Here is a 24,854-nt window from a genome sequence, read left to right as displayed (position 1 = left end):
GATTTTCCTATGATGTCAAGCAAAGTGGCAGTGAGTTTGAAGGTAGGCCTTGAAATACATCCACAGGTACACCCCCAATTGACCCAAATTTTGTCAATTAGCCTATCAGAAGCTTCTAAAGCCATGACATCATTTTCTGGAATTTTCCAAGCTATTTAAAGGCACAGTCAACTTAGTGTATGAAAACTTCTGACCCACTGGAATTGTGATACAGTGAGTTATAAGTGAAATAATCTGTCTGTTAACAATTGTTGGAAAAATTAATTGTGTCATGCACAAAGTAGATGTCCTAACCGACTTGCCAAAACTATAGTTTGTTAACAAGAAATTTGTGGAGTGGTTGAAAAAGGAGTTTTAATGACTCCAACCTAAGTGTATGTAAACTTCCGACTTCAACTGTATGTGTGTTGACTGAATATACGCAAGTGATGTCTGCTAAATGAACGCATTGATTGCGCAGACATATAGCCTCGGCTACTAAGCACAGATAAATAAACACTCAAAACATGCTGTTCTGTTCTTTTGAAATACATTGTCTTAGTATCATGTTTTTATGACCTTCCTAAACTAAAGCCTTATATGAAGCAGACAATGTGCTCTTGATGCAGTGAGGGGAGCAGAGAAATAAAATGTATTGGCTCTAATGTGAATTCTATCTCAAATAATTTTTAAAAGTATACATGTCCCAACTGTGGATATTCTACTAGACCTATAGGCTTTAGCCAATGTTCTCTGTAGACACACAGGCACAAGCAATTATAGGGGTGGGGTCACACACACCAATGGAGGGTGTGACACACTACACAACCAATGCTCTCTGTAGACACACAGGCACAAGCAGTTGGGGGGGGGGGGGGGGGGGGGGGGGGTCACACAAACCAATAAAGGGTGTGACACACTACACAACTTAATTTGTTTCTGTCCAAGAGTCTCTACTCAGCCACACACCTAAGCCTAGGAAACGTAGCCTACATCGAAAAGATGCATTACTTTTCCAAAATAATGTATTTGTCATTCAATTCAATTTTAAGAACTCCAAATGGAAGTTAAAGAAAATGTATTATTATTTTTTACTTTAGTTTATTTTGTAAATATTTTCTTACCACTTTCTAAAACTGCATTGTTGGTTAAGGGCTTGTAGGTAAGCATTTCACGGTAAGGTCAACACCTGAAGGGGTGCATCAAATCAAATCAAATTGTATTTGTCACATACACATGGTTAGCAGATGTTATGCTTGTGCTTCTAGTTTAGACCGCGCAGTAATATCTAACAAGTAATCGAACAATTTCACAACAACTACCTTACACACACAAGTGTAAAGGAATGAGTAAGAATATGTACAAAAAATATATGGATGAGCGATGGCCATGGGGCATAGGCAAGATGGTATAGAGTACAGTATATACATATGAGATGAGTAATGTAGGTTATGTAAACATTATATAATGTGGCATTGTTTAAAAAGTGACTAGTGATACATTTATTACATCTAATTTTTAATTATTAAAGTGGCTAGAGATTTGACTCAGTATGTTGGCAGCAGCCACTCAATATTAGTGATGGCTGTTTAACAGTCTGATGGCCTTGAGATTTTTTCAATCTTTTCAAGACTGTTTTTCAGTCTCTCAGTCCCCGCTTTGATGCACCTGTACTGACCTTGCCTTCTGGATGATAGCGGGGTGAACAGGCAGTGGCTTGGGTGGTTGTTGTCCTTGATGATCTTTTTGGCCTTCCTGTGACATCAGATGGTGTAGGTGTCCTGGAGGGCAGGTAGTTTGCCCCTGGTGATGCGTTGTGCAGACCTCACTACCCTCTGGAGAGCCTTACGGTTGTGGGCGGAGCAGTTGCCGTACCAGGCGGTGATACAGCCCGACAGGATGCTCTCGATTATGCATCTGTAAAAGTTTGTGAGTGTTTTCAGTGACAAGCCGAACTACTTCAGCCTCCTGAGGTTGAAGAGGCACCGCTGTGCCTTCTTCACCACACTGTCTGTGTGGGTGGACCATTTCAGTTTGTCCGTAATGTGTACGCCGAGGAACTTAAAACTTTCCACCTTCTCCACTACTGTCCCGTCGATGTGGATAGGGAGTAAATAGAGAGTAGCAGCAGCATAAAAGAGGAGTTTGGGTAGACCTTTGATTAGCTGTTCAGGAGTCCTATGGCGTGGGGAGTTTAAAGCTTTTAAGAAGCCTTTTGGACCTAAACTTGTCACTCTGGTACCGCTTGCCGTGCGGTAGCAGAGAGATCAGTCTATGACTAGGGTGGATGGAGTCTTTGACTAGGGTGTCTGGGCCTTCCCCCGACACCACCTGGTCAAGAGGTCCTGGATGGCAGGCAGCTTTGCCCCAGTGATTTACTGGGCCGTACGCACTACCCTCTGAAGTGCCTTGCGGTCGGAGGCCGAGCAATTGCCGTACCAGGCAGTGATGCAACCTAATGAAATAACCAATGAGCATTAACTGAATACATTTTATTACCTGAATTTTTTTATCACTTTTCTTACTGTAAATGTTTAACAATTAATATTCGGATGCTCTCGATGTTGCAGCTGTAGAACCTTTTGAGGATCTCAGGACCAAGGCCAAATCGTTTTAGTTTCCTGAGGGGGAATAGGCTTTGTTGTGCCCTCTTCACGACTCTCTTGGTGTGTCTTGGTGTGTCTGTAGTCAATGAATAGCATTCTCACATAGGTGTTCCTTTTGTCCAGGTGGGAAAGGGCAGTTTGGAGTGCAATAGAGATTGCATCATCTGTGGATCGGTTTGGGCGGTATGCAAATTGGAGTGGGTCTAGGGTTTCTGGGATAATGGTGTTGATGTGAGCCATTACCAGCCTTTCAAAGCACTTCATGGCTACAGACGTGAGTGCTACGGGTCTGTAGTCATTTATGTGCCTTTGTGTTCTTGGGCACAGGGACTATGGTGGTCTGCTTGAAACATGTTGGTTTTACAGACTCAATCAGGGACATGTTGAAAATGTCAGTGAACACGTCCTGGTAATCGTCCTGGTAACACGTCCTGGTAATCAGTCTGGCCCCGCAACCTTGTGTATGTTGACCTGTTTAAAGGTCTTACTCACGTCGGCTACGGAGAGCGTGATCACACAGTCGTCCGGAACAGCTGATGCTCTCATGCATGCCTCAGTGTTGCTTGCCTCGAAGTGAACATAGAAGTGATTTAGCTCGTCTGGTAGGCTTGTGTCACTGGGCAGTTCGCGACTGTGCTTCCTTTTGTAGTCTGTAATAGTTTGCAAGCCCTGCCACATCCGACAAGCGTCGGAGCCGGTGTAGTATGATTCAACCTTAACCCTGTATTGACGCTTTGCCTGTTTGATGGTTCGTCGCAGGGCATAGCAGGATTTCTTGTAAGCTTCCGCGCTAGAGTCCCGCAACCTTGAAAGCGGAAGCTCTACCCTTTAGCTCAGTGCGAATGTTGCCTGTAATCCATGGCTTCTGGTTGGGGTATGTACGTACAGTCACTGTGGGGACAACGTCCTCGATGCACTTATTGACAAAGACTGATGTGGTGTACTCCTCAATGTCATCGGAAGAATCACGGAACATGTTCCAGTCTGTGATAGCAGAACAGTCCTGTAGTTTAGCATCTGCTTCATCTGACCACTTTTTATACACCGAGTCACTGGTGCTTCCTGCTTTCATTTTTTTTGTAAGCAGGAATCAGGATAGAGTTGTGGTCGGATTTACCAAATGGAGGGCAAGGGAGAGCTTTGTACGCGTCTCTGTGTGTGGAGTACAGGTGATCTATAATTTTTTCCGATCTGGTTGCACATTTAACATGTTGATAGAGATTTGGTAGAACTGATTTAAGTTTCCCTGCATTAAAGTCTCCGGCCACTAGGATCGCCACCTCTGGGTGAGTGGTTTCCTGTTTGCTTATTTCTTTATACAGCTGACCTAGTGCGGTCTTAGTGCCAGCATCTGTTTGTGGTGGTAAATAAAGAGCCACGAAAAGTATAGCTGAGAACTCTCTAGGCAAGTAGTGTGGCCTGCAATTTATCACAATATACTCTACTTCAAGCGAGCAAAATCTAGAGACTTCCTAAGATTTCACACACCAGCTGTTGTTTACAAATATGCACAGACCGCCCCCCTCATTTTACCGGAGTGTGCTGTTCTATCCTGCCGGTGCAGCGTATATCCCGCTAGCTGAATATCATCCGGCTCTTCATCCTCTGTACCTACGTCGCTTTCCCTTTGCGAATAACTGGGATGTTAGCCCTGCCGGGTGTTTGGAGAATATCATGTGAGTCTTTCTTGTTGTTGAAAAAATCTTTGTCTAATCCGAGGTGAGTGATCGCTGTCCTGATATCCAGAAGCTCTTATCTGCCGTAAAATACGGTGGCAGAAACATTATGTACAAAATAAGTTATAAATAATGCAAAAAAAAACACATAATAGCACAATTGGTTGGGTGCCCGTAAAACTGCTGCCATTTCTTCCGGTGCTATTTTATTAAAAAAAATAAAAAATAAAATGTAATAGAGCCCTCCCTCATTCATGGCTTTGGTTCAAAATAAATAACTACAGACACATTCTTTCTTTCGTATTTAACAAAGCACATTTTTGGCCAAGTTAATCTGCTCATGTTGTGTGTGTGTGTGTGTGTGTGTGTGTGTGTGTGTGTGTGTGTGTGTGTGTGTGTGTGTGTGTGTGTGTGTGTGTGTGTGTGTGTGTGTGTGTGTGTGTGTGTGTGTGTGTGTGTGTGTGCGTGTTCAATTACTTGAGACGTGGTTACAATAAAGAATCTAAACGAATGAAATCAAATAAATCCTATTCATAATGAATAATCAGATGCAAGCTTGTCATTTTTCAAACACACCTAATTAGTCTACAGCACTCGTATTTCATCAACAATGACAACTACAAGGCTATAATAGGCTACCCCCTCTCTACTGAACATACTGTAGGGAGTAAAATGGAATGAAAAATGATCCTGGTAATCTAATTTCATTTACTGCGGGCCTATGGGTTTAACATTCTCAATTAATAATTATGTTGAACAGAGAAGACGCTTCTTGTGAGTTCCATGAGATGATCAATTACCCAACAAAATAACATCAATTTATTTAGCCTAATTGTTTTTATGACTCCAGACAGTAGACTATTATTACTATTTCCTGGATGACTGAATTTTTCTGCATGTCTATTTAACATTTGGATAAAAGAAATCATGCCATGAATTTAAAAAAATTATAATTCACAATGCAACGCGGCATATTGACAACTCAAATGACTTTGAAAGAGCCTTAACCTACAGAAAGCCTATAGCCGACATAACAAAACAAGATATTACATTCAATATAGTTTAGATAACACCATCATTTAATTGTAACTTAAAAAACAATTCCTGGAATCGAATATAGGCTGCAAAAATCCTACATATTGAGTATAAGCCTACTGAAACTTTTACCAGCCGCACCAGTTTAGGCCTATGGCCTGCGGATGTCCCATGGCCTGCGTATGGCTATTCTTTCAGAACGGCTGGCCTTCCGTTGTCTGCAGTTTTGAGTTGAGAACTGTCCCACTCTGTGCTGAATAGCACCACTCCAGGAGACAACACCCTTTGTTTATATAATGGGCTGTAAGGAACAAGTATCCTGTTACGGGAAAATCGTCAGTCCACGTCAAGTGCAATTGCGTCAATACCCAAGTTCTCTCTCAACTCCGGGACCACCCGCCAGCTGATTCTTTGGCCCATGCAGGACTCTATAGTGCGAGAGAAGAGAGACACTTGGACAGAAGAGAGACTCTTGGACAGAAACATTCACACCTCCAATAACTTACAAAAGGATCGTCTAATAGCTTGGCTAGGTGTGAAAATTCAATTTAGGCTACGGATAGATGTTGCCGGTCAGTCATCTGAGTGAGGACATGAGCGAGCGCACCTTCTGAATGAATGAATGATTATGAAATGTTACCGAATAGATAACAACAATAGAAAGAAGCATTTGGTGACATCTCGATTTCCAGCATTTGCCTCACTCAGACAACAACAAATGTGCAAAAGTACCCCAATTAGCGGGAGAGGTGGGGGCATCTTCTTGTTGCGCCAATGTGCTGAAGTTTATAACAGCTGTCAGTCAAAACCCATACAGCACTGTGAACTGCAGAACCGGCTACAACGAAAATAATCATAAATAAAAGCGAGGATATAATATCAAAAAGAGAATGGAGAATGGAACTAGTCACATTTGAATTGAAACGACCAGATTTAACTGAAAATAAACAAATGTCAGCCTTTAGGGAGCGGTGTCCTGCGCAGGATGGTTGAGTTAATGTGCACTAATGTGATTAGCATGATGTTGTAAGCAACAAGAACATTTCCCAGGACATAGACATGTCTTATATGGTCAGAAAGCTTAAATTGCACTGTTCAATTTACAGTAGCTATTACAGTGAAAAAATACCATGCTATTGTTTGAGGAGAGTGCACAGTTATGTACTTTTGCACACATTGTATATAGATTCTCTTTTTCCTACCATGTTATTGACTTGTTTATTGTTTACATGTGTAACTCTGTGTTGTTGTCTGTTCACACTGCTATGCTTTATCTTGGCCAGGTCGCAGTTGCAAATGAGAACTTGTTCTCAACTAGCCTACCTGGTTAAATAAAGGTGAAATAAAATTAAATTAAAATAAAACTTGAAAATGTATCAATTAACCAATTAGGCACATTTGGGCAGACTTGATACAATATTTTGAACAGTAATGCAATGGTTAATTGGATCAGTCTAAAACTTTGCACATACACTGCTGCCATCTAGTGGCCAAAATCTAAATTGGACCTAGACTCCTAAGTCATATATTGGCCTTTCTCTTGCATTTCAAAGATGATGTAAAATAAAATAAGAAATAGGAAATTAAATGTTTTTTCTTTGTATTATCTTTTACCGGATCTAATGTGTTATATTATTCTATATTCATTTCACATTCCCACAAACTTCTTAGTGTTTCCTTTAAAATGGTATCAAGAATATGCATATCCTTGCTTCAGGTCCTGAGCTACAGGCATTTGGATTTGGGTATGTTATTTTAGGATTTTTTTTATTTAAAGGGTCCGATCCTAACCATCCAAATATTTCATACACTATTCTGCACATATTGGGACTTGGCTTGCTTGATCTTCTTCGTTTTTTTTCTTCCCATGGGCCTATAATGAAATATATAATAACATTTTAATCATGAAGTGTATTCACAATTGCATGGCATGGTGTTCTTTGCTCGGCTTCTAATGCCCTGATTAATAAATGGAGTAGATGTGCTCGAAGATGCCCTCTGGTGGTTCGAACATTTAATTGAGGAACCACTGTATCCATTAAACAATGTAAATTACGCTTTGGTTATTGCTCACACAATTTATATTTGGTGCAAAATGTTTAAACAATGTAACTTGGCATGCCCATAAGCCAATATTTCACAATAATGCTTTGCGATCTGGAAGGCAGCCTTTTACATCCCCACAATGGTCCAAATATGGAATCCGTAACTTGCCAATATCATGGACAGTAATGGTTTGAGAACATTCAAAGATTTGAAAGACACATATACTACCGGTCAAAAGTTTTAGAACACCTACTCATTCAAGGGTTTTTCTTTATTTGTACTATTTTCTAAATTGCAGAGTAATAGTGAAGACATCAAAACTATGAAATAACACATCTGGAATCATGTAGTAACCAAAAAAGTGTTAAACAAATCAAAATATATTTTATATTCCAGATTCTTCAAATAGCCACCCTTTGCCCTGATGACAGCTTTGCAAACTATTGGCATTCTCTCAACCAGCTTCACCTGGAATGCTTTTCCAACAGTCTTGAAGGAGTTCCCACATATGCTGAGCACTTGTTGGCTGCTTTTCCTTCACTCTGTGGTACGACTCATCCCAAACCATCTCAATTTGGTTGAGGTCGGGGGATTGTGGAGGCCAGGTCATCTGATGCAGCACTCCATCACTCCCCTTCTTGGTAAAATAGCCCTTACACAGCCTGGAGGTGTGTTGGGTCATTGTCCTGTTGAAAAACAGATGATAGTTCCACTAAGTCCAAACCAGATGGGATGGCGTATCGCTCCAGAATGCTATGGTAGCCATGCTGGTTAAGTGTGCCTTGAATTCTAAATAAATCACAGACAGTGTCACCAGCAAAGCACCCCCACACCATAACACCTCCTCTATGCTCTATGTTGGGAAATACACAGGCAGAGATCATCCGCTCTCCCACACCTTGTCTCAGAAAGACACGGCGGTGGGAACTAAAAATCTCCAATTTGGACTCCACACTAAAGGACAAATTTCCACCGGTCTAATGTCCATTGCTCGTGTTTCTTGGTCCAAGCAAGTCTCTTCTTATTATTGGTGTCCTTTAGTAGTGGTTTCTTTGCAGCAATTTCATGAAGGCCTGATTCACACAGTCTTCTCTGAACAGTTGATGTTGAGATGTGTCTGTTACTTGAACTCTGTGAAGCATTTACTTGGGCTGCAATTTCTGAGGCTGGTAAATATAATGAACTTATCCTCTGCAGCAGAGGTAAATCTGGGTTTTCCATTCCCGTGGCAGTCCTCATGAGAGCCAGTTTCATCATAGCCCTTGATGGTTCTTGCGACTGCACTTAAAGAAACTTACAAAGTTCTTGAAATATTCCTTATTGCCTGACCATGTCTTAAAGTAGTGATGGACTGTCGTTTCTCTTTGCATATTTGAGCTGTTCTTGCCATAATATGGACTTGGTCTTTTACCAAATATGGCTATCTTCTGTATCTTCCTCACAACACAACTGATTGGCTCAAACGCGTTAAGAAGGAAATAAATTACACAAATACATTTTTAACAAGGCACACACGTTAATTGAAACGCATTCCAGGTGACTACCTGGTTGAGAGAATGCCAAGAGTGTTCAAAGCTGTTATCAAGGCAAAGGGTGGCTATTTGAACAATCTCAAATATAAAATATATTTTGATTTGTTTAACACTTTTTCGGTTACTGTCACGCCCTGATCTGTTTCACCTGTGTATTTATCCCTGTGTTTCCTGTCTCTCTGTGCCAGTTTGTCTTATATGTTAGTCAAGTCAACCAGCGTGTTTTTCCTGTTCTCCTTTTGCTATTCCCTTATTCGCTAGTCTTCCCAGTTTTGACCCTTGCCTGTTTCTGGACTCTGTACCCGTCTGCCTGACCATTCTGCCTGCCTTGACCACGAGCCTCTCTGCCACTCTGTACCTCCTGGACTCTGATCTGGTTTTGACCTTTTGCCTGTCCACGACCATTCTCTTACTCCTTTTGGATTATTAAACATTGTAAGATTTCAACCATCTGCCTCCTGTGTCTGCAGCTGGGTCTCGGCTTGTGCCTTGATAGGTTACTACATGATTCCATATGTGTTATTTCATAGTTTTGATGTCTTCACTATTATTATACAATGTAGAAAATAGCAAAAATAAAGAAACCCTTGAATGAGTAGGTGTTCTAAAACATTCGACCGGTAGTGTATACAGTGCATTTGTAAAGTATTTAGACCCCTTGACTTTTTTCACATTTTGTTATGTTATAGCCTTATTCTAAAATGGATTAAATCGTTTCCCCCCTCATCATTCTACACACAATACTCCATAAGGACAAGGCAAAAACAGGTGTTTAGAATGTTTGCCAATTTTTTTTTTTTAAGTATTCAGACTCTACTCAGTACTTTGTTGAAGCACCTTTGGCATCGATTATGGCCTCAATTATTCTTGGGTATGGCACTACAAAGCTTGGCACACCTGTATTCTTCTCTTCAGATCCTCTCACTCGGCAAATATTTCTAGGGACTGGCAACTTTACAGATTCGGTCATTCTCTGGCACGGCATTAGTTTGAAAGACCACGTCCTCCTGGTTTTTCCCATGTCATGTTCTGCTCTCTTGACCAGACAAGCTTTTATTTGTTAATGATCCAGCTCTATAACATTCTTGATGATATTGCGCTAGCTCCCAAGGGGTTGGAGGACAATCCTACATCACTGCCAAAGCACCACTCCTCCTAATCAAAGTATAATAATCACTTTCATATTAGTATTACTCGCTCAACTAACGAAGGGAATCATTCATCGTCCAAGTTCTATGTACTGGAACACAGTTCTACAGTAACTATAGTAACCTTGGGGAATACACAAGAGGTGTGACTGTGAGGTGTTCTATTTCTGACAGGCAGAGGTCAGAGGAGCGCTGAGTCAGTCAGTCTATAGGGTCATCGTGTCAAACACTGTCCACACACACTGTGGGGTTTTTCCACTTCCCACAGATGTGATGGTCGGGATGTGTGTGTGTGTGTCTGTGTGTTTGTGTGTGCGTACCTGTGGGTCGGACAGGCGGCCCAGGTCTGGGTAGAGGTAGAACTTGATTCCTATGAAGGCTCCCGGTAGGGTGACCCCTCTGATTAGCAGGATACACAGCATGATGTAGGGGAAGGTAGCTGTAAAATACACCACCTGAGGGAACAGGGTTAATGTTGTACCGTACATACACACGGCTACGGTATGCATAGTGCAAAACAGTACAGCACCAAGAATCACAGATAGCAATGTACAACACAGTGGGTTAAACAGGTGTCTATTCATAATAAGAAGCAAAAGAGTCATTGAATGGTCTCTACCACACACTCAAAAAAAAAAGAAGAGCTATCTAGAACGTAAAAGGGTTTTTCGGCTGTCAACATAGGGAGAACCCTTTTTGGTTCCATGTAGAACCCTCTGTAGAAAGGGTTCTACCTGGAACCCAAAAGGGTTCTCCTATGGGGACAGCCAAATAACTATTTTGGAACACTTTTTTCTAAGAGTGTAGTCATCTCAGCTACTGTATCACGTTATCTGCCAGACTTCCAAAGGACCACATACCTAGAGTACTTGGCTGTCCAAAGGTGTTAAGCAACTTTGAGAAATGCGTATAAATACTTAGAATATATCCTGAACAAGTGACCAGACCAGGAGCAACTCTTGGTCCTATTCATTGCCAGAGACTATGCTATTGACTTTTTCAAATTGAAGAGCCTTTCCGGTAAGAACATCTTTCTATATACCGGTGCTGTTAAGTGGAATAAACTTCCACAACAACTTAAAGCTATACCGACCAAAACCTATTTTTAAACGTATGTCAAAAGACTGAACGGTAGAACCATTTTCATGTCTGTTTCTATACAATTCATTGCACCATGCACTTTAAGGGACCACAATGGAAATAAATCATTGTATTTCTTAAACTGCCACATAAAATCACTCAATCAATCAATCTGGATAGGGCTCAGAGGTTCTTCCTGGTCAGGAACTGTATTAGGGAGGCTCACAGAGACAGAATGTAGAGTACCTTGCCGGTGGATTTGACTCCCTTCCAGATACAGAAGTAAACCAGTATCCAGGCTATGGCCAGACACAGCACCAGGTCCCAGTTGAGAGATCCTATATTGTCTATGCCAGAGGAGATACGCAGAACCCTCCGCCTACAAAATCCCAAACACACAAGGGAACAGATAACGTGAGATAATTATAAGTGGATACACATGTGATTGCTATTTACAGATAACCAAACATGATTAGTAAGCTCTGAAATTACAGAGCAAACATGTACATTATGGAGGTATCTGTAAGGACACCACAGCTCTTAAAATCACCCATAAAGAAGACTATCGTGTTTTTGTATTCAGCAGTGCAACACCAGTTGGCAAGACAACGGCCAGTTGGCTGAGGAATAAACAGTAGGCCACCCAGGCTCCTTAAGGAGATGGAGAAACAATAGACTCTTAGTACTTACTCCCAGAACTCAATGACAGGAGACGTGGCGTTTAGACGTGGCTGATTGAAAGAGTCATTCCTCCTCTGGAACTCCATGCAAGAATCTTGAGAACAGAAATGCACAACAAGTTCGCACAAGTTCAGTGAGGACACCAGCTATATGGTATATGGTTTCTCTAGGGAACCCAACCCTATTCTAATGTTAGGTAAGACTACATGGGACACCACCAACGGCTGATGTAAAAAGGTCTTTATAAATACATTTGATGACTAATTGAGTGTAGTCCTGGATGTTTCTGCTCAACCTCTCTCTGTATATGGTGGCATGCTGGACTTTTCCTCATTCCATCGTGTTTTGTGGGCAGCTCTGTCTCCAGGGCAGAAACAATGTGAATATTTAGGCAATAAATACGATAGGTTCAGTTGAAGTAATCTCAATTGGTTAGGGGTTGGGTAACATTCGAACCAGCAACCTTGCCATTGAGCTTTCCTCCAACCAATCATATTCCTTCTGCCCTTGAGGAAGAGCTTTGACAAGATTGAATAAGGAAAACGTCCACTAAGCCTATGGTGGATCTCTGACCTGTGTTCCATGTGTTGTTGCAGGAGGCCCAGGGCAGGTCCCAGGTGAAGGAGTAGGACAGGTAGAAGATGGCCCAGGCCAGGACGATGATGTAATAGAAGTTCAACAGAGCCACGATGACTTGTGTGGCGTAGCCCACTCCTGCAGCGGGGACCAAGGACAAGTGGAGCATTGTGGTTAGCTATGACAATGCCTTTCAATGTTGAATACAACAACACGCATGAAAACCATGTCTTCATTCACATTGCCGACTCCACCATTTCCCATCCGGTAGCCTCTCTGGCTCCTGTGTGAATGTCTACAGTTATATTGTCCTTATTAGGGGCCAATTGAATGATGAAAGCGTTGGATACTTGGAAGTGTGCCAGTGTCACTGGCATGCCAACCATTACATCAACCCCCTCCTACTACATACTGGCAGACAAGCATGCACAAACACACACATGCACTCACACACACGCACTAACGCAAAAAGTTCTCAAAATGTCTCTCTTATTCAATTCTGTTATGCAGACAAGTAGTAGACATGGCTGTAGATAGAGGTAAAATCCACAAAAAAACAATATTTTTGTATTTTTATAATTAGTCCACTGTTGATATAGTCCCAAAATGATTAGCCCTTTCAAGAAGCAACGTGATGATGCAAAATATCAAGAAGATCGTTTTTGAGTGGATTTTCCCTTTAATCCTGTCCTTGAAACACATTCATATGCAGTGCACATTAAACAAAATATAGTTCTGACAAAATGTTTTGTAACTGTACTATAACCGAAAAGCCAGGAGTTTCACAGGAACATCCAAATGAGCAAATCCGTGAAGAAAGGCGTTGCTTCATAGACAGTAGATATTAGTGGAGGATCACCTTCAAACAGTGGAGTGATCTTCCTCCAACAGGTGACACCTCCCTCGCTGGTGTACTGTCCTAGAGCTGTCTCCAGGAAGAATACTGGGATCCCACACGTGAAGAGGAAGATCAGGTAGGGGATGAAGAACGCACCTGTTGGGAGGAGAGTGGGAGAGGAGAGAACTAGAACTCCATTTTGATATGAGGTCAGATGACATATGCAATCAACAAGGATGATGCTTTTTGAGGCAGCATTTCAAGGTTGGACGTCCCAAAGGTACTCTAAAATCCTACCTTGATTTGTCCAATTTTAAAGTCAGCATCCCACGATTCATTTGCCGGGTAGGATATCCACAGATCTTGCGGCGCAACTTCCGTTACAACTAATGGTGAACGGAAGACCCCGATTTGGAGACCATTCTCCAGAAGAATGAGGTATTCTTTGTGAAATGTTAGTATTAAGTTTATTTATTTTCCAAATGATTTGAAAATGTTGATCAAATTACTGTCATTTGTATAATAATGTAAATCATTTGGACAATGGCGAGCTTTGTCACGTTCCTGACCTTATTTGCCTTTGTTTTACTTTGTTTAGTTGGTCAGGACGTGAGCTGGGTGGGAAGTCTATGTTATGTGTTACTATGTTGGGTTGAATGTGTTGCCTGATATGGTTCTCAATTAGAGGCAGGTTTGACGTTTCCTCTGATTGAGAACCATATTAAGGTAGGCTGTTCTCACTGTTTGTTTGTGGGTGATTGTTCCTGTGTCTGTGTTTGTTTGCACCACACGGGACTGTTTCGTTTGTTCTTTCGTTTGGGTAGCCTGTTCCTGTTTCATGCGTTCTTCGTGTTTATGTAAGTTCTTATGTTCAGGTCAGTCTACGTCGTTTGTTATTTTGTAATCAATTCAAGTGTTCTTCGTGTTTCGTCTTTATTTAAATAAATCAGTATGTCATCATACAACGCTGCGTTTTGGTCCGACCCTTACGCCTTCTCCTCATCCGAGGAGGAGGAATTAGACAGCCGTTACAAGCTTGCTGTTACAATGCTATTACAATGACATTTTACCAAGATATGAGAAATGGGGGCTAGACATAATACATAAATTATTGTTTTCTGATAAAATGATACATTATCTTCACCCTAAAGTTCTACAGATATAAAAACAATGAAGTTTAGGAAACCCAGAACTACCTTATGCACCCCGTCCGTCCGTCCGTTCGTCTACTCAACCTCTTTTAAAACGACCAATTTAAAAGACATCAACCCTGTCATTCTGAAAAACTCGTTTTAATTAGTACCTCCATAATATTGTGGGATATAATACATTCCAAACAGGAGTGTGTTGTTTGTTACTGTTGTACTGCATGATTTATTAATTTAATGTGTCTGGGCTTGGCAGGCGGCACAGAAGCATAAACATATATCAGTCAAAAATTCATTAGGTGGATTTATTGCTCAACAACAATTTTAAAGTTTTACACCACTGCTAATTCCAGATTCCATGCCCTTCATAACTGTTTCTAGCATTAAAACACAATGTACTCAAAGGCTCCAGTGCCATTTAAGTTCATAACAACAGGCTTTGGGTCAGTTAAAGGCAATATAGTAGGTAAACTTACATTTCTTTAATGATATGGATATGACATCAGTCACAGTTGTCCTGATCAATAGTACTGAAGGACGATTGTGAACCGATATGAACAAAATGATGTGACATGCTGTCATTGAGCACTGTGATGGTATCCCTTTCCTGCACTCAAATTACCTAGTGGCCTCATGGGTGGAATGATATTAATATTTTTCAGAATTACATTATTAAAAAATATATTTAAAAAAACGGCCAAAAATCTGGTCTTACTATGTGAAACGGTTTTGTTATATTTCAGTCTTCTGTGATGTATATAAAGTGTAATATTGGGATGCAAACTCAACATCGAATACATTTCAACTCTATGTCTGACTTGGTACAGGTGTCTTCTTTTCTTTTAGCCCATAACCATGTGTGTGAGGTATATACTTTTATACTATTGTTTCAAAATATATGTGTTTGAGACTATCTAGAAACACTCTGAGTGACCCAGATTTAGCCCACTGCAGTAAAAGGTTAACACCTACCTCCTCCGTTCTTGTAGCACAGGTAAGGGAAGCGCCATACATTTCCCAGTCCTATGATCTCCCCGGCGACAGACAGGACAAACTCCACCTTGTTGCCCCACTGACCCCTCTCCTTCATCTTCTCATCGCTCTGTGGCACAATGTCCAGGGGCCGACTGTGGTCGTTGGAGGGGTCCATCTTGGGCAGGCTCTCCATGTCGCCTGAAGAAGCAACACATTAGAGTGAGTGGAGGAGAGGTGAGACACTGGGAGGGAGAGTAACACTACCTTACATAATTATATAGGCTAACCCCACAGCCTAAAGCCTTGTATTTACTGTGTAGTGGTATTGAGCAGGGAAGGGGTTTCTCCTGTAGTATCTGTATACCTTTATCACACCACTCCCAGATCAACAGGCTCATCTTAAAGCAAACACAACTTTACAGTCCTTAAGTCTCCCTAGGGACTATGTCCTGGAAATTAACAATGGGAGGAGTACAAGCCTCAAGGACATGGGGGTTATAGAGGCCCTTCAGTTGTGCATACATCCCCTTTGAGTGTTTGGAACAAAGGTCAAGCAGCAAGAGGTGTGAGAGAAGGAAGAATTTCAAGACATTCTGTAGTTCTCACGCACAATTTACCACAAGCAAGAAAGAGTCAAACATTGACAAAACATTAATAACAGCTGCTCTTTCAATGACATAGACTGACCAGGTGAAAGCTATGATCCCTTATTGATGTCACTTGTTAAATCCACTTCAATCAGTGTAGATGAAGGGGAGGAGACAAGTTAAAGAAGGATTTTTAAGCCTTGAGACATAATATTGAGACATGGATTGTGTATGTGTGCCATTCAGAGGGTGAATGGGCAAGACAAAAGATTTAAGTGTCTTTGAACGGGGTATGATAGTAGGTGCCAGGTGCACTGGTTTGAGTGTGTCAAGAACGGCAACGCTGTGGGTTTTTCACACTCAACAGTTTCCTGTGTGTATCAAGAATGGTCCAACATCCAAAGAACATGCAGCCAACTTGACACAACTGTGGGAAACATTGGAGTCGACATGGGCCAGAATCCCTGTGCAACTCAATATTAGGAAGGTGTTCTTAATGTTTTGTACACTCTGTCCTTTCCTGTCTAGAAGGGGTCCAGTCACTGAAAATTGTGTCTTACGTGACAGCTTGTTTGAGCTTCACAACTCATGGCCGGACGGTGTTTAGGTCCAGTGATGCTGAAAGAGGAAACAGACAGCTCACTGACCATGCTCATTGCTGTCATATCTCATTAACAAGGCCTCTCATCACCCTCCCCTCCCTCTCCCTCTCTGTTTCTTTCTCTTTCACTCGCTCTCTCCCCTCTCTCTTCTTCCCTCTCACTCTCTCCCTCACTCTATCTCTCTCTGACCCCCCTGTCTCCCTCTCTCAACTTGGTTAGTCCAGTAGCCCCTCCCGTCACAGATCAAACAAAACAAATTAATGTTCGGCCTGCGGGAGAGGACTGTTCCAAGAATCGTCCCCCCTTAACCCAAAACACCAGGGCCACTCCGACCTGGCTCTCCTGGGTCTAATAAGACGGCTGTTTTCTCGGCAGAGAGAGTTGAATTTAGGTCTGCAACAATAGGAGAGATGGCAACCCCGCTGTGCCATAAGCTTTGGGAATGTGCTCTTAGCTCAGCCTATCACTGGCAGAGCAGGGCAAGGTGGATGGGATGGAGGGGAGAGAGGAGCCAACATCTTCTGAGCATGGGCCAAATTGTGGCCAGCGGTAAAAATAGAGCCCCTTGTTTTCAGAAGGTATTTGGTGGGAATGAAGGCTTGGCATCATAAAGGACTGGAGCCTCTTATTGGCAAGGGGCTTCTTTGTGCTGCTGGGACGGCATAGAGAGGAGATCTCCAGGCTGCCAGGGAGCCTGATCACACTTTACCTTGGTTTTTCACAGGCTCAGTGTGGGCCACGGGGGCAGCGTGACCCAGAAGCCAAATTCCTCCACACCGAGACCTCTCCAGACTCTAGTCCAGGGGCACAGGCCTCACTTTTTTTTCACTAGGTGAGAATAAATATTTGCCTCATTTTTAGTAACAGGACAGCTGCTTTGCAGATAGGTGTTGATACAGAAGCTAGGGGGCTGTCTGAAATGAAGGCCAAGACTGAGGAGAACTGAGCACGCCAAGCCTCAAGCCAAGCATTCACCTCTCTCATAAAGCCTCACGCAAAGCCACTGGGCCAGCATTCACCTCTCTCATTAAGTCTCAAGCCAAGTCACTGGGCCAGCATTCACCTCTCTCATAAAAGACTGCACTTCAACAGACTCACTGACTGACTACAGTGGGTAACCTACTGGATATCACTCTTTCTGTCAGCCTACTGGATATCAATCTCTGTCAGCTTATCGGATTACACTCTTTCTGTCAGCCTACTGGATATCACTCTTTCTGTCAGCCAACTTGATACCACTATTTCTGTCAGCCTACTGGATATTACTCTTTCTGTCAGCCTACTGGATATCACTCTTTCTGTCAGCCTACTGGATATCACTCTTTCTGTCAGCCTACTGGATATCAATCTCTGTCAGCCTATCGGATATCACTCTTTCTGTCAGCCTACTGGATATCACTCTTTCTGTCAGCCTACTGTATACCACTCTTTCTGTCAGCCTACTGGATATTACTCTTTCTGTCAGCCTACTGGATATTACTCTTTCTGTCAGCCTACTGGATATCACTCTTTTTGTCAGCCTACTGGATATCACTCTTTCTGTCAGCCTACTGGATATCACTCTTTCTGTCAGCCTACTGGATATTACTCTCTCTGTCAGCCTACTGGATATCACTCTTTCTGTCAGCCTACTGGATATTACTCTTTCTGTCAGCCTACTGGATATTACTCTCTCTGTCAGCCTACTGGATATCACTCTTTCTGTCAGCCTACTGGATATCACTCTTTCTGTCAGCCTACTGGATATTACTCTTTCTGTCAGCCTACTGGATATCACTCTTTCTGTCAGCCTACTGGATATCACTCTTTCTGTCAGCCTACTGGATATCACTCTTTCTGTCAGCCTACTGGATATCACTCTTTCTGTCAGCCTACTGGATATCACTCTTTCTGTCAGGTTACGGGACATCACTTTTTCTGTCGGCCTACTGGATATCACTCTTTCTGTCAGACTACTGGATATCACTCTTTCTGTCAGTCTACTGGATATCACTCTTTCTGTCAGTCTACTGGATATCACTCTTTCTGTCAGGCTACGGGATATCACTCTTTCTGTCGGCCTACTGGATATCACTCTTTCTGTCAGCCTACTGGATATCACTCTTTCTGTCAGCCTACTGGATATCACTCTTTCTGCCAGTCTACTGGATATCACTCTTTCTGTCAGCCTACTGGATATCACTCTTTCTACTCTTTCTGTCTTACTACTAGATATCACCCTTTCTGTCAGTCTACTGGATATCACTCTTTCTGTCAGCCTACTGGATATCACTCTTTCTGTCAGCCTACTGGATATCACTCTTTCTACTCTTTCTGTCTAACTACTAGATATCACCCTTTCTGTCAGCCTACTGGATATCACTCTTTCTGTCAGCCTACTGGATATCACTCTTTCTACTCTTTCTGTCTAACTACTAGATATCACCCTTTCTGTCAGCCTACTGGATATCACTCTTTCTGTCAGCCTATTGGATATCACTCTTTCTACTCTTTCTGTCTAACTACTAGATATCACCCTTTCTGTCAGCCTAATGGATTTCACTCTTTCTGTCTGAATACTGGATATCACTATTTCTGACTACCAGTGGTGGAAAAAGTACCCAGTTGTCATACTTGAGTAAAAGTAAAGATACCTTAATAGAAAATGACTCAAGTAAAAGTGAATGTCCCCCATTAAATACTATTTGAGCAAAAGTTTCAAAGTATTTGGTTTTAAACCTATTTAAGTGTCAAAAGTCAATTTAATTGATAAAGTATACTTAAGCATCAAAAGTAAAAGTATAAATACTTTCAAATTCCTTATATTAAGCAAACCAGGCGGCAGAATTTTCTTGTTTTAAAAATGTACGGATAGTCAGGGGATATCACTATTTCTACTCTTTTCCCAGAAAACCCAGGGGTTATTATTTGACTGTGCACGTATATGTTTGTGTTCATGTTGTGTTCCTATGTGTGAGAATATGTGTGTGGGTTTGAGTGTGTGTGTGTTCATGTCTGTTTAATCACGTGCTGTTACTACTGCAGGTGTAGATTGATGGTGGCCCTCAGATCTTTTTCACCTACGCTGCCATCTTGGAAAATGTTCTCCATAAGATTTGCTTCATGACATTGTGAAATAATAAATGGCTGTTGTGAATATAAGTGATTGTGATTCTTGGCATCATACAAAGATAGTCAGAGGATTTAGACTGCAAGTTCCAACCTGAATCACCATTATTTACAACAACCCTATTTTCCTCACAGTTTTTGCCTAGGGGGCATAGGTATGCCACAAAGCTCCGTACGATACGCTCCGTTGACACACAAAACAGAAAAGTATTTGAATTTTGGAACTAGATGTTCATAAACTTGTCTGAGGATGTTACAGCATGTCATCACACCCACCAGTGGTGAGATCCTGCTCTAGCTCTTATTAACATCATTTAACCCTTAATTGGTTTTAGGTGGTTTGAACCACCAACTGATAAACATTGAGTGTACAAAACATTAGGAACACCTTCCTAATATTGAGTTGCACCCTCTTTTGCCCTCAGAACAGCCTCAATTCATCGGGGCATGAATTCTACAAGGTGTCGAAAGCATTCCACAGGGATGCTGGCCCATGTCGACTCCAATGCTTCCCACAATTGTATCAAGTTAGTTGGATGTTCTTTGGGTGGTGGACCATTCTTGACACACATGGGAAACTGTCGAGCGTGAAAAACCCAACAGCTTTGCAGTTCTTGACACACTCAAACCTGTGCGCCTGGCACATACAATCATACCCCGTTCAAAGTCACTTAAATCTTTTGTCTTGCCCATTCACCCTCTGAATAGCACACACACAATCCATGCCTCAATATTCTCAAGGCTTAAAAATACTTCTTTAACCTGCCACGTCCCCTTCATCTACACTGGTTGTTCTTAATGTGTTGTACACACCGTGTTTTTAATGCAGTCATAGCATTGCCTCTGTGCTTCTTCATTAAGAGATGTCCTAACATAATAATACTCAGGCAATCAGTTCTAGACACGCTGACAGATGACAGACTGTAAGGTCTCCAAACATCAGGTTAATGCATACGTCAACTGTCAACATCAGTACAGTGGAAAATGCAAAGCATGATCACAGTTACCTGACATATTCCAACATTGGGTTGCATAATTAAAATCCAATACACTTACCTGGCAGGTGTATTGGATTTTAATTATGCAACCCATTACCAAACACTTTATGAAATTATAAAAATGTTAGATAAATTAACATCTCTGATCAAATTATTCAACACATCTGTCTGAAATTATGTTTACATTAAGACTGAGTGTGATACTGTACGTACATGTTTAAATTCTCCAATATCTGAGTCTCTTTGTTTGTCTGAGATAAGTCAAGTCAACACTTGGATGTGGGTGAAAACCCATCATACTGATTGTGGTCAGAATGTACAAGGCACAAAGTCCTGGATGACTTAAGGACACAAATGAGTGAAAACCCCAAGGGAAAATGTAAACAATGACATTGATTTCCACCACAGGATCAGATCTGCTGGGTTGCTACTGTAGGCACGTTTAACAAAACAAAAAAAGCTGAATGTTTTAAGAACCAGAAATGTACACTGCTCAAAAAAATAAAGGGAACACTTAAACAACACAATGTAACTCCAAGTCAATCACACTTCTGTGAAATCAAACTGTCCACTTAGGAAGCAACACTGATTGACAATAAATTTCACATGCTGTTGTGCAAATGGAATAGACAAAAGGTGGAAATTATAGGCAATTAGCAAGGCACCCCCAATAAAGGAGTGATTTTGCAGGTGGTGACCACAGACCACTTCTCAGTTCCTATGCTTCCTGGCTGATGTTTTGGTCACTTTTGAATGCTGGCGGTGCTCTTACTCTAGTGGTAGCATGAGACGGAGTCTACAACCCACACAAGTGGCTCAGGTAGTGCAGCTCATCCAGGATGGCACATCAATGCGAGCTGTGGCAAGAAGGTTTGCTGTGTCTGTCAGCGTAGTGTCCAGAGCATGGAGGCGCTACCAGGAGACAGGCCAGTACATAAGGAGACGTGGAGGAGGCCGTAGGAGGGCAACAACCCAGCAGCAGGACCGCTTCCTCCGCCTTTGAGCAGGAGGAGCACTGCCAGAGCCCTGCAAAATGACCTCCAGCAGGCCACAAATGTGCATGTGTCTGCTCAAACGGTCAGAAACAGACTCCATGAGGGTGGTATGAGGGCCCGACATCCACAGGTGGGGGTTGTGCTTACAGCCCAACACCGTGCAGGACGTTTGGCATTTGCCAGAGAACACCAAGATTGGCAAATTCGCCACTGGCGCCCTGTGCTCTTCACAGATGAAAGCAGGTTCACACGCACATGTGACAGACGTGACAGAGTCTGGCGATGCCGTGGAGAACGTTCTGCTGCCTGCAACATCCTCCAGCATGACCGGTTTGGCAGTGGGTAAGTCATGGTGTGGGGTGGCATTTCTTTGTGGGGCCGCACAGCCCTCCATGTGCTCGCCAGAGGTAGCCTGACTGCCATTAGGTACCGAGATGAGATCCTCAGAGCCCTTGTGAGACCATATGCTGACACATGCACATTTGTGTCCTGCTGGAGGTCATTTTGCAGGGCTCTGGCAGTGCTCCTCCTGCTCAAAGGCGGAGGTGGCGGTCCTGCTGCTGGGTTGTTGCCCTCCTACGGCCTCCTCCACGTCTCCTGATGTACTGGCCTGTCTCCTGGTAGCGCCTCCATGCTCTGGACACTACGCTGACAGACACAGCAAACCTTCTTTCTACAGCTCGCATTGATGTGCCATCCTGGACTAGCTGCACTACCTGAGCCACTTGTGTGGGTTGTAGACTCCGTCTCATGCTACCACTAGAGTGAGAGCACCGCCAGCATTCAAAAGTGACCAAAACATCAGCCAGGAAGCATAGGAACTGAGAAGTGGTCTGTGGTCACCACCTGCAGAATCACTCCTTTATTGGGGGTGTCTGGCTAATTGCCTATAATTTCCACCTTTAGTCTATTCCATTTGCACAACAGCATGTGAAATTTATTGTCAATCAGTGTTGCTTCCTAAGTGGACAGTTTGATTTCACAGAAGTGTGATTGACTTGGAGTTACATTGTGTTGTTTAAGTGTTCCCTTCATTTTTTTGAGCAGTGTATATTAAAAACTATTACTGTACTCAATCTATTTGTATGCCCCTCACTTTGCCCATCTGACAGAAAAAAACAATAATATTCTAGACCGGTCCCATTATCCAGACACCTGCATCAGCTAAGTATAGCCAACATAAAGTAGGAATGACTTCTCCTGTGGCTCTGGCTGCATCTATCATGGTACCACATTACATATGGATGATCTCACTGTATTCATGTTTAGAATTTATTCAGTAACTCTAGCAACAATATTGCATTAACATGGACTTACATACTACAGTAGTTTAGTAATTATTTTGTAATTGCGTAATGGAGTTGAGGGGATGGTCCCACTTCAAACTAACAATAAATGCTATATAAATATAAATGCTTTATATAGCACACAAGTCTTCACAAGCATGGCATGGATCCATAACAAATCATCTAAAAGCTGGTGTCATACTATATAAAGGGTGTATAAAGGGTAACATAACAGCTCCTTATGTAGGGTGCTATAGCAGCTCCTTATGTACAGTGACATAACAGCTCCTTATAGAGGCTATCATAACAGATCCTTATGTAGGGTGACATAACATCTCCTTATGTAGGGTGACATAACAGCTCCTTATGTAGGGTGACATAACAGCTCCTTATGTAGGGTGCATAAACAAATGGAACATAACCCAACCCACTATACTTTTAACTCTAAAGACAAAAGGGTCAGGCAAGGCAAGTCATGCATGATTCTTATGTTATTCATTAGCCAAGGTTAACCAGGGCAGCTGGTATTGTTTCTAATGATACAGTAACACATTGCATTTCAATTGGTTTAGATGTTTAAATGCATTTGTATCGATCCAACTGAATCTGCACACGTTTGTTAAGCAACCTGTCAACAGAGTGATTATGGACCTCATCACCAAAAGTTGTCAACAACAGACCTGTCAACCTTACCTTCTTAAAGTATATCCATGACTTGCATGTCATAAAGACTGGATAAGATCCATGGACATTAGCTCCTCTCAATAGATCAACATCTAGACTATTCCTAACCTCAGTGACAGTTTTCATTATTACACAATCAAAAAAGTGCCAAATAATGGTCCCCAAATGTCTCAATAAGGACGCATCATCAGACCAGATGGGATATCTTCATAAAGACAAACCAAGTATGGCGCAGAGCCAACATCTAGGATTCAACAATACTCACTGAATATTCATCAAACTTAACCATTCAACAAAAAGTTATTTTTAGAAGAGTGCAAACTCATGCCAACCTAAAATGAAGCAGGAAATATGCCACTGTAATTGTGTATGATGATTTCACCAGTACAGATGCATGGAAAAGTAAGCATATTTTTTCACCCAGTGCGTACTCACCTTTCATAGTGATGTAAAGACAGCCTTATGGTTTGAATGGTTAGCCAGATATTGGCCTGTTGGTGTCCAGGTTGCACTATATAACGTGCATGGAGGGGCGGGGATCTCTGTAACTCCAAACTTTAGTTCAGCCTTCAATGAGCTTCTCGTCAACTTTTCTCTGCACCCTCTTCTAGCCCCCCTTCCTCTAGTTCCATTCAGAAACCCCCACACACTCCTCCCCCTCCCCCTCCCCCCCACCCTCCACCCCACACACACACACACACACACTCAACGCAGCACACTAGAGGTCTGTGCCTTCTCTGTGTGGTGGGTCGATTGCATAACCTTGGAAACATACATTCTCCCAGGGTCTCTCTCTCGGTCTATAGTGAGAGGGGGAGGTGGGACTGGGTTCAATATTGTGTTTAGCCTTATAGATCTCCCTAAATACATTACAGACTGACACACACAGGCATGCATGCAGGCACACACACACACACCGTCGCACCCCAAAGAGCCCCATCCAACCCCATCATATATTCCTCCAGTCAAGTGAGATTTCTAAGCTGTCTGCACTGACTGATTGTAATTAAAACATCACTCCTGCTTAGTGAAGCCCCTGCTCCCAAACACATCCCCGATTCATCCCCCGGAAAATAGACCGGATCCCTTCCTCACAGGCCCAGCACCCCATTCACAACATTTTCCCACCGCATGGGGCTAGAGTGGCCCAGTTCAAGGCATTTGTTTGAAGGTTGTGGGTCTTAACAATCCAGAGGCCTTTTCTGGGGTTGACGTGTTCTGGCATTTTCTGCCTTGCAGGTTCTTTTGGGGTGAGGGCATTTTGTTTCTCCCTC

The 24,854-nt window shown here is 42.4% G+C and overlaps 1 protein-coding gene across 2 annotated transcripts in view; it reads right to left on the bottom strand.

The window, feature by feature from the left end:
- LOC129855222 (sodium- and chloride-dependent GABA transporter 2-like) overlaps window positions 1–24,163 on the bottom strand; it is a 49,092-nt gene extending 24,929 nt beyond the window's left edge. Inside the window, exons 1-7 of one of the 2 annotated variants that reach the window (XM_055922638.1) lie at window positions 24,016–24,163; window positions 15,318–15,518; window positions 13,219–13,353; window positions 12,357–12,497; window positions 11,793–11,877; window positions 11,349–11,481; window positions 10,343–10,477 (exon numbers count right to left, since the gene is read on the bottom strand). In XM_055922638.1, coding sequence (XP_055778613.1) covers window positions 10,343–10,477; window positions 11,349–11,481; window positions 11,793–11,877; window positions 12,357–12,497; window positions 13,219–13,353; window positions 15,318–15,518; window positions 24,016–24,022 — 837 coding nt within the window. In that variant the 5' untranslated portion in view covers window positions 24,023–24,163. Of the gene's footprint in view, window positions 1–10,342; window positions 10,478–11,348; window positions 11,482–11,792; window positions 11,878–12,356; window positions 12,498–13,218; window positions 13,354–15,317; window positions 15,519–23,589; window positions 23,680–24,015 lie in introns of those variants that run through there. The other variant, XM_055922639.1, reaches the window with a different exon arrangement.
- Between the last annotated feature and the right edge of the window lie 691 nt (window positions 24,164–24,854).

The sequence above is a fragment of the Salvelinus fontinalis genome, chromosome 5 (assembly GCF_029448725.1).
Source record: "Salvelinus fontinalis isolate EN_2023a chromosome 5, ASM2944872v1, whole genome shotgun sequence".
In the NCBI taxonomy this organism is placed as follows: domain Eukaryota; kingdom Metazoa; phylum Chordata; class Actinopteri; order Salmoniformes; family Salmonidae; genus Salvelinus; species Salvelinus fontinalis.
This window is presented reverse-complemented; position numbering and strand designations above follow the sequence as displayed.